Source organism: Panthera onca, chromosome C2, assembly GCF_046562875.1.
Source record: "Panthera onca isolate mPanOnc1 chromosome C2, mPanOnc1 haplotype 2, whole genome shotgun sequence".
NCBI classification, from domain to species: domain Eukaryota; kingdom Metazoa; phylum Chordata; class Mammalia; order Carnivora; family Felidae; genus Panthera; species Panthera onca.
Window position 1 is genome coordinate 5,762,952 of NC_138347.1, and position 15,390 is coordinate 5,778,341.

Sequence of the window (15,390 nt, forward strand, 5' to 3'; positions counted from 1 at the left end):
CATGGCAAGGTCATGGCACCCTCTATAGGGAACATGGGCTGATCCTTTTGACAATTCAACAGGGGTTGATTATAAGGTAAGTCATCCAGTCTGTGCCATCAACCACCAAGATTTCACTTCTGAGAGAAGACAGGACCTAAGAATAGCGCTCGGTTGCCCCAGCCCCCAACTTTAACTCTAGAAAAGAAATTATATCTAAACCTAATAGCTGTAGGAAATTTGAATACTCATTTTCTTTTGTTCTGGCTGATATACTTCAAAAATAATGTTCCAAAGGTGGAGTGTTACCCTGTGCATTTATTTTTATGGCTGTTATTTCTCTTAGAAGAGTCTCAGAGTTGCACAGAGGTGATTCAAAACTTTTTCGTGTGTAAAATACAGATTCCTCTGGCCAAGATGCACCTCCTTTTGTCCTGGGGGTTTCCTGGGCCCCACAAAGGGTGGCAGTCACAAAGGATGAGTCCAAGGGATCAGGGGCCATTCTTCCCACTGGCCAGTTTCGTGCAGAATCACGGCTTCGTTTCTAACCACTGCCGTGTCTTCCTCGCAAGCTGAACTGCAGAGCTCAAATCATTCGTGTCAATTAAAGTCCCTGCGGAACAGAGTGATCCGCAAGTCAGAGCAGGGGGTGGACACGGCCATTCATTTACACGACACTCCCAATCATCTTAACTAAACGCAGAATTTTTTAAGCATTGCTGATTGACACGCGTGTCCCAGGCTGGGAGCATCTGACTAACGCGACTGTGCTGAAACAAAGCTTCCTGAGCCCACTTTACTGAGACGTAAAACACAGGCCCCACGGTGACCGAGGCAGTTCTCGGTCAATGACCCAGGACCCTGCCGGCGTGTACCATGATCTGGGAGAAACGGCCACAAGCCAGAGAAGGCCATCCAGTCGGTGCGACCGTAAAGCAATAATTTATCCGTCTCGTTCTCTCTTTTTACGCTATAGATCGAGCGCGAAGCAGCATGGTCTCCACAGAAAGTGCCTCCTCCACTTATGAAGAACTGGCCAGGGCCTACGAGCACGCCAAGATGGAAGAGCAACTGAGGCACGCCAAGTTCACCATCACAGAGTGCTTCATATCAGACACATCATCTGAACAGTTGACGGCAGGGACAAACGAGTACACGGACAGTCTGACCTCCAGCACCCCTTCAGAATCGGGGATCTGCAGGTTCACTGCATCCCCCCCCAAACCTCAGGATGGAGGTCGAGTGATGAACATGGCGGTTCCAAAGGCACATCGGCCAGGTGAGAAAAGAAATGCACAGACCACTGTTTAGGAGACTTGTCTTCCTGATTCGCTCTCGTCTGCTATGAAAGCCCATCCTGGTGTTTGGACTCAATGCTCCGTTTGTAGGTTGCCGTGTAATGAACCACCCCAGAGCTTATTGGTTTGCAACAGTGACCATCGCTCATTTTGTGTATAAATCTGAAATGTAGTCAGGGCTTGGTGGGGCAGCCATCTCTGTTCCAGTGGTGTCAGCTGGGCAGGCTCACTTAGGTCTGGAGGAGCCCTTCCCAAATGGCCATGTGTAGGATTCTCCACCAGGTGGCTTGGGCTTCTTCGTATCATGGCAGCTCGGCTCTAAAGCAAGTGTCCCGACAGGCAAACAGTGGACGTAGCTGGTCTCTTAAGGCGGGGCCTGGAAAATGACACATCATTTCCGCCATGTTCTGTTGTTCAAGCAGTCAGAAAGCCCAAGGAGCCCCGATGGGAGAGAAGGAGATCCCACTATGTGAGGAGAGGAGGCTCAAACGCAGGGGGCTTGTGTTGTAAAGCTGCTGTACTTAAGGCTTTCAGAAGGAGAGAGGTCTTACCAGGGGGCCGGTGCTTGGGCCTTGGTTTCATTGAGTTACCCAAAGTGACAGTAACTGGCTAGGGTTTGGTCAGCCACTGGTTCAGTCTTTGTCTTGAGCACATGAGAGGGGTCTGGGTGTGTGGATGGCAGCTCTGAGCCCTAAGGCCTACAGGGCCCGGCAGATCATGTACATAAGTGAAGAGAATGGAGAGCAAGGGAAAAGGGGAATGGTGCAGGCGGAAAATTTAAGAGTTCACAGGCTATCTAGAGGGAAGAGACTCCAGCGTGTTCCCACCAACTAATCCCCAGTGGAAATGGGGGGTTAGTATGAGTGACTTTCTCAAGAGAAGCCAGAAAGCTTGGTTTTATACGGAGACCCGCAGTTTTCAAGTGTTGGGCCAGATACTTGCAAACCATTATATGGGGCAAATAGACACATCTTTAGATGGAATCCGGCCATGGCAGCCAGTTGTACTCGTCATCTGAAGAATCCCTTTTTCTTCTTCACCCTGAAATAGCTGCCTGTAGACTTTCCTTTGTGGACGGCCTCTCCATTCTTGTTGAATCCAGTTTTATTTCTCCTTTTCCCATTTTCTGAACCTCTCTACTAGTCCTATTTCAAAAATTTATCTTCACTTTTAAATTACTGCAATTCCCTTGCGTTTTATGGCATATAGCCCAGCTGAAATGAGCCTTATAAATGCATAAAAATATATAAAAATAAGAATTGTCTAGCCAGCAACTAATCTTCCAAACTGAGTCAAGATTCATGCCAGCTTACAATAAAGAATGATGGCTTCATTTATTTTCATTCTGTCGACCTCCTCAGGGAGAAGATGAGCTGTGATTTGTGGGTGTTTTTATTTCCAGCATTTTTCGTTGTTGGCATTTATTTGCAAGGCAAATGCGATAAAAACATAAGCTCTTTATGGCTGTAAAGCCTGAGAGTGAGGAAGATAGGAGAGGAGAAAATGTGCCTCTGGACATGTTTAACCTTGGTAGCCTTCAGTTGCTGTCTCTATAAAATGGGCATTGACGTGGGTGCCTACCGTATGGGGTTTGTGTAAAACGAGTGTGGCATAATTTGGGTAAAGTGGTTAGTTAGCAGTTGTTTCTCTTGTTGCTTTGTTGAGGGATTCTCGTGGTAACTCCAGCGTGGTCTCCAGATGTGCGGCTGGCTCCTCTCCTCCCTCCCTCTTTTGTTGGTCTCCCTTCCGTGGCCACTGAGGGCCTCAAAAGCATCCGCCTTATTTGCATATCACCCAGTCACTACGCGACGCTTCCATCGGCAACCATATTCCCTTGCGTACAAGAGCTCCTGGGTGACATGATGCTCCTATATGTGCAAGCTTTGAATTAATTAAAGGCTTGGGTTTCTTTTTGATGTCTTGTTTGAACAGAAGTTCAAAAAAGTTTGCACTTCTGTTATGACATTGTTGCTTGGATCCATCAGAACAATCGAAAGATCACAACGAGGTCAGGTAGTAGAGTCTTAAAATGCTCTTTAGACTAAAATGAGTTTATAACTTTAGGTAGGAGTAATGTTTCAAGTCAGCACAAGTCCTCACGTCCACAAACTTTGCTTTGTCCACCCTAGATGACTGTATTATTATTGAATATTTCTGAGGCTTTTAGGAAAGCCTTTCAGTTGTGTCTTTATAAGGAGACTACATTCAACACCAGGCACCAACCCCAAGGTTACAATTTATCACTCTGCTGACTGGAGGCTGCCTCAAAATCATCAGTTCCTTGACTGCTTTCAAACCTCATTCCTACCTGTGTTCCCGTGGTTCTAGATGGTATCAGTCAGTGTCAGCAAAGCCTCCCCAGCCTCTGCCCATCTTTCCCCTCACCTTCGTGTCTTCTCGGGACCCAAAGCTTTTAAATGCAAATCAAGTCAGGGTCAAGTTAAATCAACTTGGCCAGATCCTGGCTCCAGGAAGACAGAAGACTGTCTTAATTGCCTCCAAACTTCTCTCCCAGCGTATAGCAGATAATCTGGCCGCATAGTCAGAAATATCATGAATGACTTAATGGCACTGAATATATGCTCCCACCCCTGTATGTGACACCTATGGTAGGTGCTTAAAGATATGGAATGAATGCAGATCTCTGTGATAATCACATAGCTGTTATGATGACAAAACTCACCAATTGGCTAAGATATTACAATTACTAGAACTTGTTAGTAAAAAGAACATTTCAGTCCACCCCCTCTTCCAGCCTAACTTTAAATAAAGTGATTTATTTTCTGTTCTTGCTCTTGACAAGTGGAAAGGGAGTCTCTTCCACAGAAGGGGAGCCCCCCATGCAATGTGAAGGCTCTCACACATGGCAAACATCAGACTCTAGCTTTCGATGTTCAACAGTACTTGAACTCTGCATTTACTGAATTTTTAGGATGTTTATATTTTATGTAAAATGCCAGTTGTGCTATTGTTTTATTTTCTGCAATAAGGGATGGTTATTTCCGTCTTTAAAAACAAAAGACAAGCCAAACTCTATCTTCTTCTGAGGAACAGCTGGAAAGTTTAACAGCTTCTTTCCCTCTTGGTGAAGGCAACTTCCAATACTTTGGTTACAGTAGCTGTTCTTGGGTTCGGGTAGCATCCTGAGCCAGTTTCTAATGTTCTTGAATTACTGCTCCTCCTTTATTCATGAGATTTATCCTCATGCCATCAAGAAATGCCATTGCACGAAGCTACTAAAATCCATTTAAAGGTTCGCATAGGCAACCCAATGCATCCTGGCCTCGGGAGCATCTGGAGAAGGGTTGGTCCATTTAGATCTCTGCTCTCACACTCTGGGACCCCAGCCTTAAATATATACCCATCAGCCCCTCCCGTGATGAATGCACTTGAGGTTTTCCAGTCGGAAGTGGCCACTGCCTGCTGTTGACTTGTTGGTTCTCTGAACAACCAGTTACATGAAGCAGTCTGGGGGCTTCAGTGTTCGGATCCATCTATGCCCTCCTAGATGTGTGCATTTATCCAAAGAGAAGAGCATGGGCGAGAGGTGCTTACCTGAAGGGCAAGCCATCCTCTGCTCCCTTGGCGACCTCCAAAGAAGGTTTCTCTTCCTGCTCTCAGCTACTGCGATCGTGCTGTCTCCCCTCCGAAGCCCACGTGGTTCTCGTGCTGGCTCTTGAATCAGAATTACACTCCAGAGAGAGCTTCACTGCCCCAAATCCCCCTCTTCAGCCTCATTCTACCTCCGTCTCCCTCGCCCTCTGAGGACGTGGCTCTGCTCGGGGCAGGTCACCTGGTGCAGACTCCCTCCTCCTGACCCAGGGTGCCACACAGTTCCTCTCAAGCAGTTCTGCCTCCCACCTCCCCTAATCCCTCTGGGTTGAGCGGCTGGGGCCCCGTGCCTCAGACTTGCATCGTTCTCTTTTTTGCACTCGTTAAAATTAGATTTTCAAGTTTCGATCACGAATGTTATTCTAAGAGGTATGGAAAGGGTCTCCTTTCAAGTGCAAGTATCTCTGATATTCCCACACGCTCACACACCCTGCACCCGTGCGTGGTTCTGGCCTCCATCCTTCTAGAGATGTCCCTGACCCTTCTCTCCCGGCCTCTCAGCCTCCTTTTTCCCGTCAGCATGTATTTTTTGAGTGCTCACTCAGTAACTGGCCCCACTTCCAGAGCTGGAGATACGATGATAGACGAAACCCACAAACACCCCGTCTTAAGGCAACTTGCATTCCTGGAGGTGGAGACAGACACTATTCAAGTAAGCAAATAATACAGCTTCAGATGGTGGGGAGTTCTGGGAAGGGAAGTAACTGGGGAAAGGGACAAAGCCTGGCAGGGGTCAGGAGTTGGGGAGAATGGTCAAGGAAGGCTTCTGGGAGCAGTGAGACGTGAGCTGAGATCTAAACGGTGGCTGGGGCAAAGAAAGCCTGACAGACACCATAAAGGGACAGCGGTCCAGGCAGAGGGAAGTGCAAAGGCAGGAGATTGGAATGAGCTTCACATTCACCTCGTGGAACAAGACTTTGCTCTGAGCTGACAAACTCTCGAATGCTCCCATAGTATTTATAGTTAGAAGGACCCTGGGGCCATTAGCAACACCTCTGAATATTGCTGTACACCCTTGCCCTGGATAGACCTAAATATTCCAACGAGCTCTTCCTGGCTCCCTGCTGGGAAACCGATGTCTTTGATGTGCATTTGTGATTTTGTCTTCTTAAGGACTGACTTGTTATTTTAGTGTGACGTCTCCAGAACACAGGAAGTGATGGTGGACTTGTTCTGAGGGGTTCACCTTTTGCACCGGCCTCCTCCCTTTCCTGCCACTAGTTCCAGGTGCCCAGGCTTTCCCATCCTTCCAAGGGCTCTTGCGTGTTTATCGTAGGTGCTGCCGTCGTTATCTGTCCTCCAGTTCCTAAGTGTGCATTCTTTTGTTCTGACTGCCTGTTCTCAGACTCCGAGCCCTTTAGCTCAGTTTTTCTTGGCTGGCTTATTGGGATTCAGCTTGGGTTGCTTAGGAGCCAGCCCACAGGTAGTACAAGGTAAGGAGGAGACCCGTGCCTGACAACGTGTGAGGGAGAGGCAGGAGGCCCACCTGTGTCCTGCTGAGCGGCCAGAACGAAGGTTCTAGATTCCAGTGCCATGGATGATAGGCAAAAAGTTTTGCCACAGTGCAAGTCTGGCATCTCCAGAAAGACACAAATGTTTTACACTCATTTATGCAACCCATATTTATTGGATATCTTCTCTATAAAAAGATACCACACCGGGTATTATCCTAAGACATAAAAGTGTTAACATATTAAACCAACACTTCCCACAGTCTCCTTATTTTATCAGAATAGCATGTAGTATAATAAACAGCAGACAAAGAAACCTGAAGACACAAGGCAGATAAATGAGGAGATCCAAGAAACAAGGTCCAAATCCAGCCTATGGAAGACAGGGACCCCCCCCACACACACACACATACACACACACCCCCCCCACACACACACACACAAGTGAGATGCCATGATAAGCCAGGAGCAACTCAAAGGTGCTGGGAATATACAAAAATGTAAGAAGACAGCAAAGTCCTGTGTGGACACAGCTGGCCCCAACTTCTAACGTACCTTATATCCCAAACTTGGAAGCAACAAGCTTTAAATTCAAGTGATACAGTCAATCCTCTCATGTTGAAATCCCTTGTGTGGTTGCCCATTGCTCTCAGGATAAAGACTCATGGGGCTTTGAGAAGCCAGTCCCGTCTTCCTCACCCATCAAGACCGCTGCTTTCTGGGCTCCTCAACTCCACAAATGTCTGTTTCCTCTGCCTAGAATCCTCTCACGTCTGGATTAACTCAGTCCTCCTGTGGGATGATTCAGGGCACACGGGTCTGCCAGCCCCCTGGGGGAGCAGGTGTAAGACTCCAACTGGGCCACCCTCTCAGTAGTCCCCAGCGTGTGGGTCCTTGTGGATCTTTTGTGGGAGCTGGAGCTTCCTTGAATCTCACGGCCCCCTCCTCACCGGGTGCTCCAAACACCCTGCTCAGTGGTCCTGACCTTGCCCAAATGCTGGGGCAAGGTCCTGTTTTTTATTCAGAACTACTTGATTTCAGAGGAATCGTAAGCAGCAACAAACTCAAAGCCCCGCTTCATACCTCAGTGTAGTTTTTAAAGTTCACCAGTGAGTAGGAAGATCGCAGGATTGATGAGCTCTTAAAAATGCATGAAGCCTCCTAAGTACAAGCCAAGAATGGTAACAGAATCAGCACACACGGGCCTCCGCTATCGGCCTCGCATTATTTATTTAGGGGTTTTCCTGCTTGCCTTTTGGGAGCGAAGATTCATTTACCAAGAGAGGTTCATTTACAAGTTTTCATTACCTTGCTTCAGCATTAATATTAAACTCAAAAAGTGTTAGATCTCGTTTGGCTCCACAGTGGGCAGACTCCAAGCTCACCCTTTGTAAGTAGCTCTTTGATGTTGTAGCATCATTACAAGCCTGATCTGTGTGGTTCTTGGTGAAAGTGCTGGAAGCATTCTTTGCTTCTTACCTTTGCATCAATACCCAGCCCCATCCAAGCATAGAGATGAAGGCTTGTTAGAAATTGATGAAAGTTCCTTTGTATTTGGCCCCAGAGGACAGCCAAGCCCCCCGGGACTCTGGTTCACTTTCATTCCCAGAGAATTTGTTGCGAGAGCATCCGCGTGCTCTCTTAGGTGCATGGAGGGGGAAGAGGGCTATTGCAGTGTGAATTGGAATCGTAGCCTCCCCAAAATGCATTTGTTTGTTTCATACTTACCCCCGGATTCCTGATACAGATGTGCTTACCTAGTGTCCACAGGTGAGATAGTGAAGAGCATAAGGAAGGCTTAAAGATGCCCTTAGAACTCACCGTGCCCCCTTCTCTTGACTACAGATAAGATGCAAACACCAAAAGGGTCACAGCACCGTTTCGAGGCAAAGGCAAGAATTTTGCGTGAAACCCAGAAGTTGCTAGCTCATGCTCTTACCCCATCCTAATCTCCCACTGCATCGGGCCACCTCAGAGGCAGACCCCGTGGCCACTGTTGCATGAGAACCGTCCCTCACTCTCTCCCAAGAACCGAGGTCATAACTCCTTGTGGACCAGTAGAAGCTGAGCAGTGAAATCCCTTATTCTGATTGAGTTAAATGGTTTTCAGATAAAATTAAAGCAAAATGAGGGTCCACTTGGAATTGTGAACTTTGGCCCCTTTAAACTATGGTTTCTCAACAGCACAATGAGCCCTGGAAGCAGGGTCACTTTTTCTGGCGGGGGATGAAGGGGAGGGGTTGTCCTGTGCTTTGTAGGGTTTTAAGCAGCATCCTGAGCCTATGTGCAGCCACCTCCCAACTGTGACATCCAAATAGTCTTCAGACATGGCCTCCTGCTTCCTGAGGGGTAGAATCACTCTTTGCTGAGAACCACTGATCTAAACTCTAGACGTTTCCTTCCCTAGTGTGGGGTATGCCAAATGGCTGGAAGCATCGCCCGAGAATAGATTCATGGAAGGCACATCATTATAGATTTTCTGAATCAATGCATTCTTGCTCTTTTTCCATATCGATTTTGCCATCCTTCTTCCAAAGCTGAAGTGCATTCAAACTGTGTGTGCGTCTGAGTATCCTGAGAAAGTTCGGGAAGTTTTGCTTTCCCGATAGGAGGGAGCGTCTCCTGGCTTCAGATAAGTGACACAGGTTCACTAGAGCCGTTTTTGCAAGGCTGGGCCAACCATGGCTGGAAGCCCCCTTGGGGGTGATGGCAGGCTCTGAGTATGCCATGCACCTGCTGGGGGGTATGGGGCCGTCAGAGGGTCTGTGCTGGTTCACGACTGGCATCAGTAAGCGAGGTGGTTAGGGACAGAGGGAGAAATCAATGCCACTCGTTCAGTGTGAACTTTCAGAGAGACTAGTGGTGCCGAAGGTCCCAGGAGCAGTGACAGGAAAATGAGGAATGGACCGTTATGTCAACAATAAGGCATAACATTGAACAAGGGCTGCGCCACCCCCTCCCCCCTAGTCCCTGGAGGTGGATGTCTCAGGGGCACAGGAGGGACAGCCTGTGATCTGGAGTTTGCAGGCTGAGGAAGTATGCAGAGGCCCAGAGGTAGGTGGGTATGGCCAGGAGAGGGGACAGGGCCACACCCTCACCTGTGATCTGCACGCTGGGGGCCCATGTGGCCGTGTCCTCCTCCACTCCTCTGCTGCATCCCATCTGCTATGGCTCTTTGTCTCCCATTTTCATCCCCTGCCCAAGTTCTCTGTCTCGTGTTTCTTCCCTCTGTGTGTGTGTGTGTGTGTGTGTGTGTGTGTGTGTGTTTCCATCGCTCATTCCACCTCTGTTCTCTCCATCTTTGTCTCTGTCTCTCTCTGATCGCTCTCTGATCTCTCCATCTCTCTCTCTCTCCGCTCTCTCAGCCCCGTTCCCCCCACTCACCCCACCCTGACCACCCGTGTCAACCCCTCTGACTGCGGTCCGGTCCGGCACCTGAGCCCCTAAGCTCAGCCCGTCAGAGCACCTTTTCCCAGGTGTCCGGACCCCTCCACCCCCACCCTCACCCCACGTCTCCCACACAAGGGCCGGGCCTGAGGAGCAGGGCACAGTGGGGAGACTGCTCACAACACACAAATGCATGAATTAAAACCCACGAAAATCAGTGGGCAGAGTGTGCCCCAAAGTTCCACTTGGGACTCTTCCCCCATCACCGTGTTTGCATTCATGCTGGGTTTGGGAAAGTAGCTAACAGGATCTAACTAACTAGGAAAGTGCTAGAAATGCAGGCCGTTATGGAAGTAGGGCAGAAGGAAGACGTGGAAGGCGGCTTTGGGGCCCCATATCCTTTCCCTTCCAGCCACCAGTATGTGAGCCCGGGTCCTTCTACCTGTCCCTTCTCCTGTGCATTTCCACTTCTCCTTCGGTGGCAGCTTCTCCTCAGGGCTTCCTCCCCTCTGTGTGTCATACACACACACACACACACACACACACACACTCACACATGCATACACACATACACGAGCACACACACATAATCACATGAACACATGCATACACACATGCACACACATGCACATAAACACATGCACACTTACACTCACATGCACACACATACACACACACATATACACACAAACACATATGCACCCACCCGCACACACAGACCCATGCATCCACATAGATACACGCACACACACGCATACACACAAACATGCACACACAGTTACACACAAGCACACACACACATCCACACATATAACACACACGCGTGCCCACGCACCCCACTTTCCTTGCCGTCTGTGCGCTGGTCACTGCATTGCGTGTCGCTGCCACCCCTGCCCCCTCCTACCCGCACTATTTCACCCCTTCCCTCTGCTCTTTACTTCTTGGAGAAGAGGGTCCACATGAGGGAAACAAAACGAGAAGGAGAAAGAGGGAAAGAGGAGGGGTAAGGCGGAGTAAAGCAAAGAGGAGGAGTTTAAGTAACAAGTGATTGAATCCTCCTGAAAATAGAGGCAAACCCCACTGAAACTGGTTTTACTGGAAACAGCGCTAAAGCCACACTTCGGCTCCACAGTGGGTTGACACGCACAAGGATGCCAAGGGCCACGCGTGCCTGACGGAGGTGACTGTAGACTTGAGCTTCTCCGGGATCACTGGTCTTCTCACACGTGTGGGATGACTCCAGAGGGTTCTGGTGGGTTCTCGTCAGGGCGTATTGCTCCACAGAACATTAGAGAAGATTCAGCGGCTGGGGGTGGGTCAGCTGGGGAGGCTGGGGTGTGAGGGGCTCAAAGACCTGCTCGCTGTGGAGACAGATGCCTTCAAAGAGGCTCTGCTCCCCGCTGAAGGAGATCCAGCCCATCCCAGACAAGATTTAAGGACATCTGTGTGAGTGTCCTGTGGCCGCCATAGCAAAGTACCACGGACTGGGCGGCTCAGAACAACACAGATTTGTGCTGTCACAGTTCTGGGAAGGCAGAATTCCAAAATCGTTGTCAGCAGGCATGTGCTCCCTCCAGGAACTCCAGGGGAGAACCGCTTCCTTGCTGCCTCCAGCTGCTGGTGGCTGCAGGTGCTCCCTGGCTTGGGGCAGCACCTCTCCACCCCTCCTCCCCTCTTCACATGGCTCCTCCCTCTTCTCTTGTCTCCAGTCTCCCTCTGCCTTTCCCTAGAAGGACACCTGTCCCCAAACTTGGCACCCACCCCAAGTCCTGGTGACTTCATCTCCAGACCCTTAACTTCATTACATAAACGAAGACTTTCTCCAAGCAAAGTCACGCTCACAGATTCTGAGGGCTGGGGCATGGACATATCTTGGGGAGTAGGGGGTGGGCACTAACCAACCCACCGAAGACAGAAGCCAAGGTAGAAAGAAGAGTTCCCAGCTCATTCCCCCGGCAGGTCTCCAGGCCATTGACTTCAGACCTTCTGAGAAGGGAGATGTCTGACAGTAAAGCCACGTTTTCACGTGCATTATCTAATGAAATCCCCACCACCACTCCGTGTGGTGGATTCTGCGAGTACCCCCATCTTATGAGTGAGGAGACTGAGCCCAGATTAAATGCAGGCAACGTCTTCCAGACCTCTGCTCCTAAATCGCTCAGGGAAACAAGCAGGCGGAGGGCAGGACGCTAAGAAAAGCGGGTGTGCCCCTATCCAGATTGTCAGCATCGTCAACCCATGTTCAGGTTTTCCAGTCCCCTTGTCTCTCGCTGGAGTGATGAGTGCATGAGTTCTCTCGGATCTGCAGGCGTCTGAAGAACATAGAAGACGGAAGGGTGCGAGAACTCAGTCTCCCTAGGGGTACTTGGATTGGCACGTGGGGTGGGATTTTAATGGACATAAAGTGCCTTTAATAAACACAGCTCACCGATTACTTGGGTGCTTTCTTCCTCATAAGGGCGTGAATTATTAAGAAAGCTCATTTGCAGTATTCACACTGTCAAAAGGGCTAATTAGAGCATCGTACAACTTAATAAAGCTTTGCTGAAAAGTGGATCGCTCAGAGACACTGGATAGTCACAGAGAGTTGTCAGACCTTCAGTAGGAAAGCGCAGGCAGCCTTCGTACACAAAGATGTGGGGGCTGGGCTCTTTCCGTTACTAAGGATTTGCAATTCTCCCCCACCTTTCTCAGCTACCCCAACCCTCTGATCATGAAATCGAACGTGAGCCCTTGCAGGCAGAAAGCAGCTATCATGGCTTTGTCTTTTGATTTCAAACACATTTGTTCTACCTCATCTAGGACCTGAGCACCCTGCAATCCAGCTGGGACCAAGAAACTACTGCTTTGCAAAGGGCTTAATAAGTCCTGTTCATTCAGTGGGGACTTAGCGGGATAGAGAGCCATTCCCGAATCTGTCGCAACACTTTGCAAATATGCCACGGGTTCAAGATTCAGTTGGATCTCAGAAACAGCACGAGGCATTCTTGACCTACATTTTCAAATCACCCTGGGGGTAAAGGAATGCCACGTTTTCTTAAGTCTGAGAACAAAATGACAAAAGAATAATAGTCACATAAATAAATAAATGAGCAAATGAATATAATGGGCTTATTCAACTCTCAAGAATAAAGATGGGTCACTGCTTTTAGGAAATGGGATGTGTAAACACCCACCCACACCGTCCTTCCCTTTCACCATGAGGCCACCCTCCATTCAGAAGCCAGGATCCTTGGGCCCTTTTCTAGCTCACTGTTCTATGCCCTCTTATATTCCATGGACATCCTCTGAGCTCAGACCATCACCATGCCTCCCGCACCTGAACATCCTCCCGTCTGGCATCCTGGCTCGAGGACAGCACACCCCAGCCCGCTTTCAAACCAGAACTGCCCACCCACCCAGTGTGCCATGGAGAGGTTACAAGTGAGCCAAAACAGTGAGCCCCTCGGCCCCCAGATGGCCGGGAAGAGCCCCCCGCATTCATCCCAGCTGGTTGCTGCACAAACACTCCTTGTCTGTGTGCGTCCTGGAGAAAGACCCGAAGCCCTGGGCTAACCAATGAGCATTACCTTTTCCTTGGCATCGCTGCCTCCCTCCTCAAGCCCTGTGCTCCCCCCAGTGCTTCCAGTCACCACCCACGGGGTCCAGTGTATCACACTTTGTACCTGGGGTGCGCTGTCGCCTTTGACATATGTTTTTCTTTCCATGGTGGGATTTTGAAGGATCTCGTTACCTCTCTTTCTCCTGCTGAAGCATGACACTTAAGAGCCTAAGCCAAGGTGCCCTAGAAAAGCCAGTGGGACGCCTGGTGGGACGGGTGTCAGGACAATTCCACCTGCTTTTGTAGTGAGCTCTGACAAGGGGTCCTGCAAAGCAGTGGCGAGGTCCAGGGACATCTCCGGCTCTAAACGCTGAACGACACTAGGCACCTGCTTAGCAGATGAGGAAGCCAACTAACCACTCTGTGTTTCCTTCCAGGTGACCTCATACATTTGCCTCCATACCTTAGAATGGACTTTTTGTTAAACCGAAGCGGTGCCAGCACCAGCAGGGACCTGAGTTTAGGGCAAGCGTGCTTGGAACCTCAGAAAAGTCGGACCCTGAAGCGACCCACGGTCCTTGAACCGATCCCCATGGAGGCGTCCTCCTCCACGTCCTCCACGAGAGAGGGACAGCAGTGGCAACAAGGGGCTGTGGCCACATTACCTCAGCGAGAGGGAGCAGAGCTGGGACAGGCAGCTAAGATGAGCAGCTCCCAAGAATCCCTGCTTGACTCTCGGGGCCATTTGAAAGGAAACAATCCCTACGCAAAATCCTACACCCTGGTATAACAAATAGCATGACTGGACAGCAGTTGTAAATACAATTTAAAAAATTCAATCAAAGCTACCTTTTTTTTACGGAATTCCAATATTTATAATTAAAGAAAATTGCCAAAATATATTAAAAAAAAAAGAGAAAATACTGAAACCACAGACAGTGCAAAGACTCTCCTGCTTTTTTTCTGTCTGAGTGTGAGCTCCATCTGCCTGGGCATCTGATTTTTTGGGAAAGAAGTCCAGTTTTATGATCTTCACGGGCTATTGCATTTTTACTGATTTTCTACAAAGTGCATGGGGGACTAATTAAACCTTCTGACTGGAAGTTCTATCACACAAGATTTAAGAACGAAAACAGGAAAAAAAATTTACCCTCTTTGTGAATTTAAAAGGAACCTTGATTTGGGGGCAGGGGGGGAGACTTCGGTCATGTTTGCACACCTTTCTTTCCCATTAGAAACTGGGTCCTCAATTTGACCTCCTTCTGTTGTTAATTAGGATGAGTGCCGTCAGTGAAGGGGTTAGGGGGGAATCAATTTGATTTTCTTTTTTTCTTTCTGTTTATTTTTTAATTTAATGAGACACTCTTTGCATTTTGTCTAAGCGAAATAAAAAAGGAAAGGTTGTCTGCCTTTATTTCGGTGTCTACCTCTCTTGTCTCCTACTGATCGCTGGGTCCTCCTTCCTCTTGACTCTCGTGTTTGCAAACACCAGGACTGACCCAGACGGAGCCCAATTTGATAAACCAGCGAAGATAACAGCACTCCAAGCTCCTCAGGAATGGCTGAGAAGAGCACAGAAGACACAGCTGGTCCTGACCATAACCGGGGGCTGGCCAGGTGTTCTAAGCTTCCCAGATGTTCCATTCCTTCCTTGCCTTTCCACAGCACTTCGCCCTCTAGCTACGCCAGGGGTCAGCAAACCATGGTCCACGTGCCAAATCCAGCCCGCTGCTGCTTTTGTAAATAACATGTCATTGGAACACCACCATGTGCACCATTTGCATTTTGTCTATGGCTGTTTTGTGCCACGATGGCAGAGTTGAGTGGTTACAACAGAGGTGGTAGCAAAATATTACCAGCTGGCCCAGGAGAGAAACGTTTGCAGACTCCTCCTCTAGAGTCCCACAGTTAGCACCAGCTTGCTGGAGAAATGAAGAGAGGACCAGGGAATTCTATGCACCCTGCCCTCTGGGACCTGTTCTGTCACCACCATGACTGGTATCTAAATTTGCAATAGACCATCTTAGAATATGTTGCCTCTGATTCACTCCTCTGTACCCGGAGGAAACCAGCCAATAGTAAGTGAAGTTCCTCTGAAATTTAACTTTTAATTTTTTTTCCC

At 48.9% G+C, this 15,390-nt stretch overlaps 1 protein-coding gene across 1 annotated transcript in view; it reads left to right on the forward strand.

Moving 5' to 3' along the window:
- DSCAM (DS cell adhesion molecule) overlaps positions 1–14,682 on the forward strand; it is a 762,026-nt gene extending 747,344 nt beyond the window's left edge. The window contains exons 32-33 of the mRNA XM_078452754.2: positions 956–1,258; positions 13,706–14,682. Coding sequence (XP_078308880.2) covers positions 956–1,258; positions 13,706–14,058 — 656 coding nt within the window. The 3' untranslated portion in view covers positions 14,059–14,682. The remainder of the gene's footprint in view (positions 1–955; positions 1,259–13,705) is intronic.
- Positions 14,683–15,390: the final 708 nt, after the last annotated feature.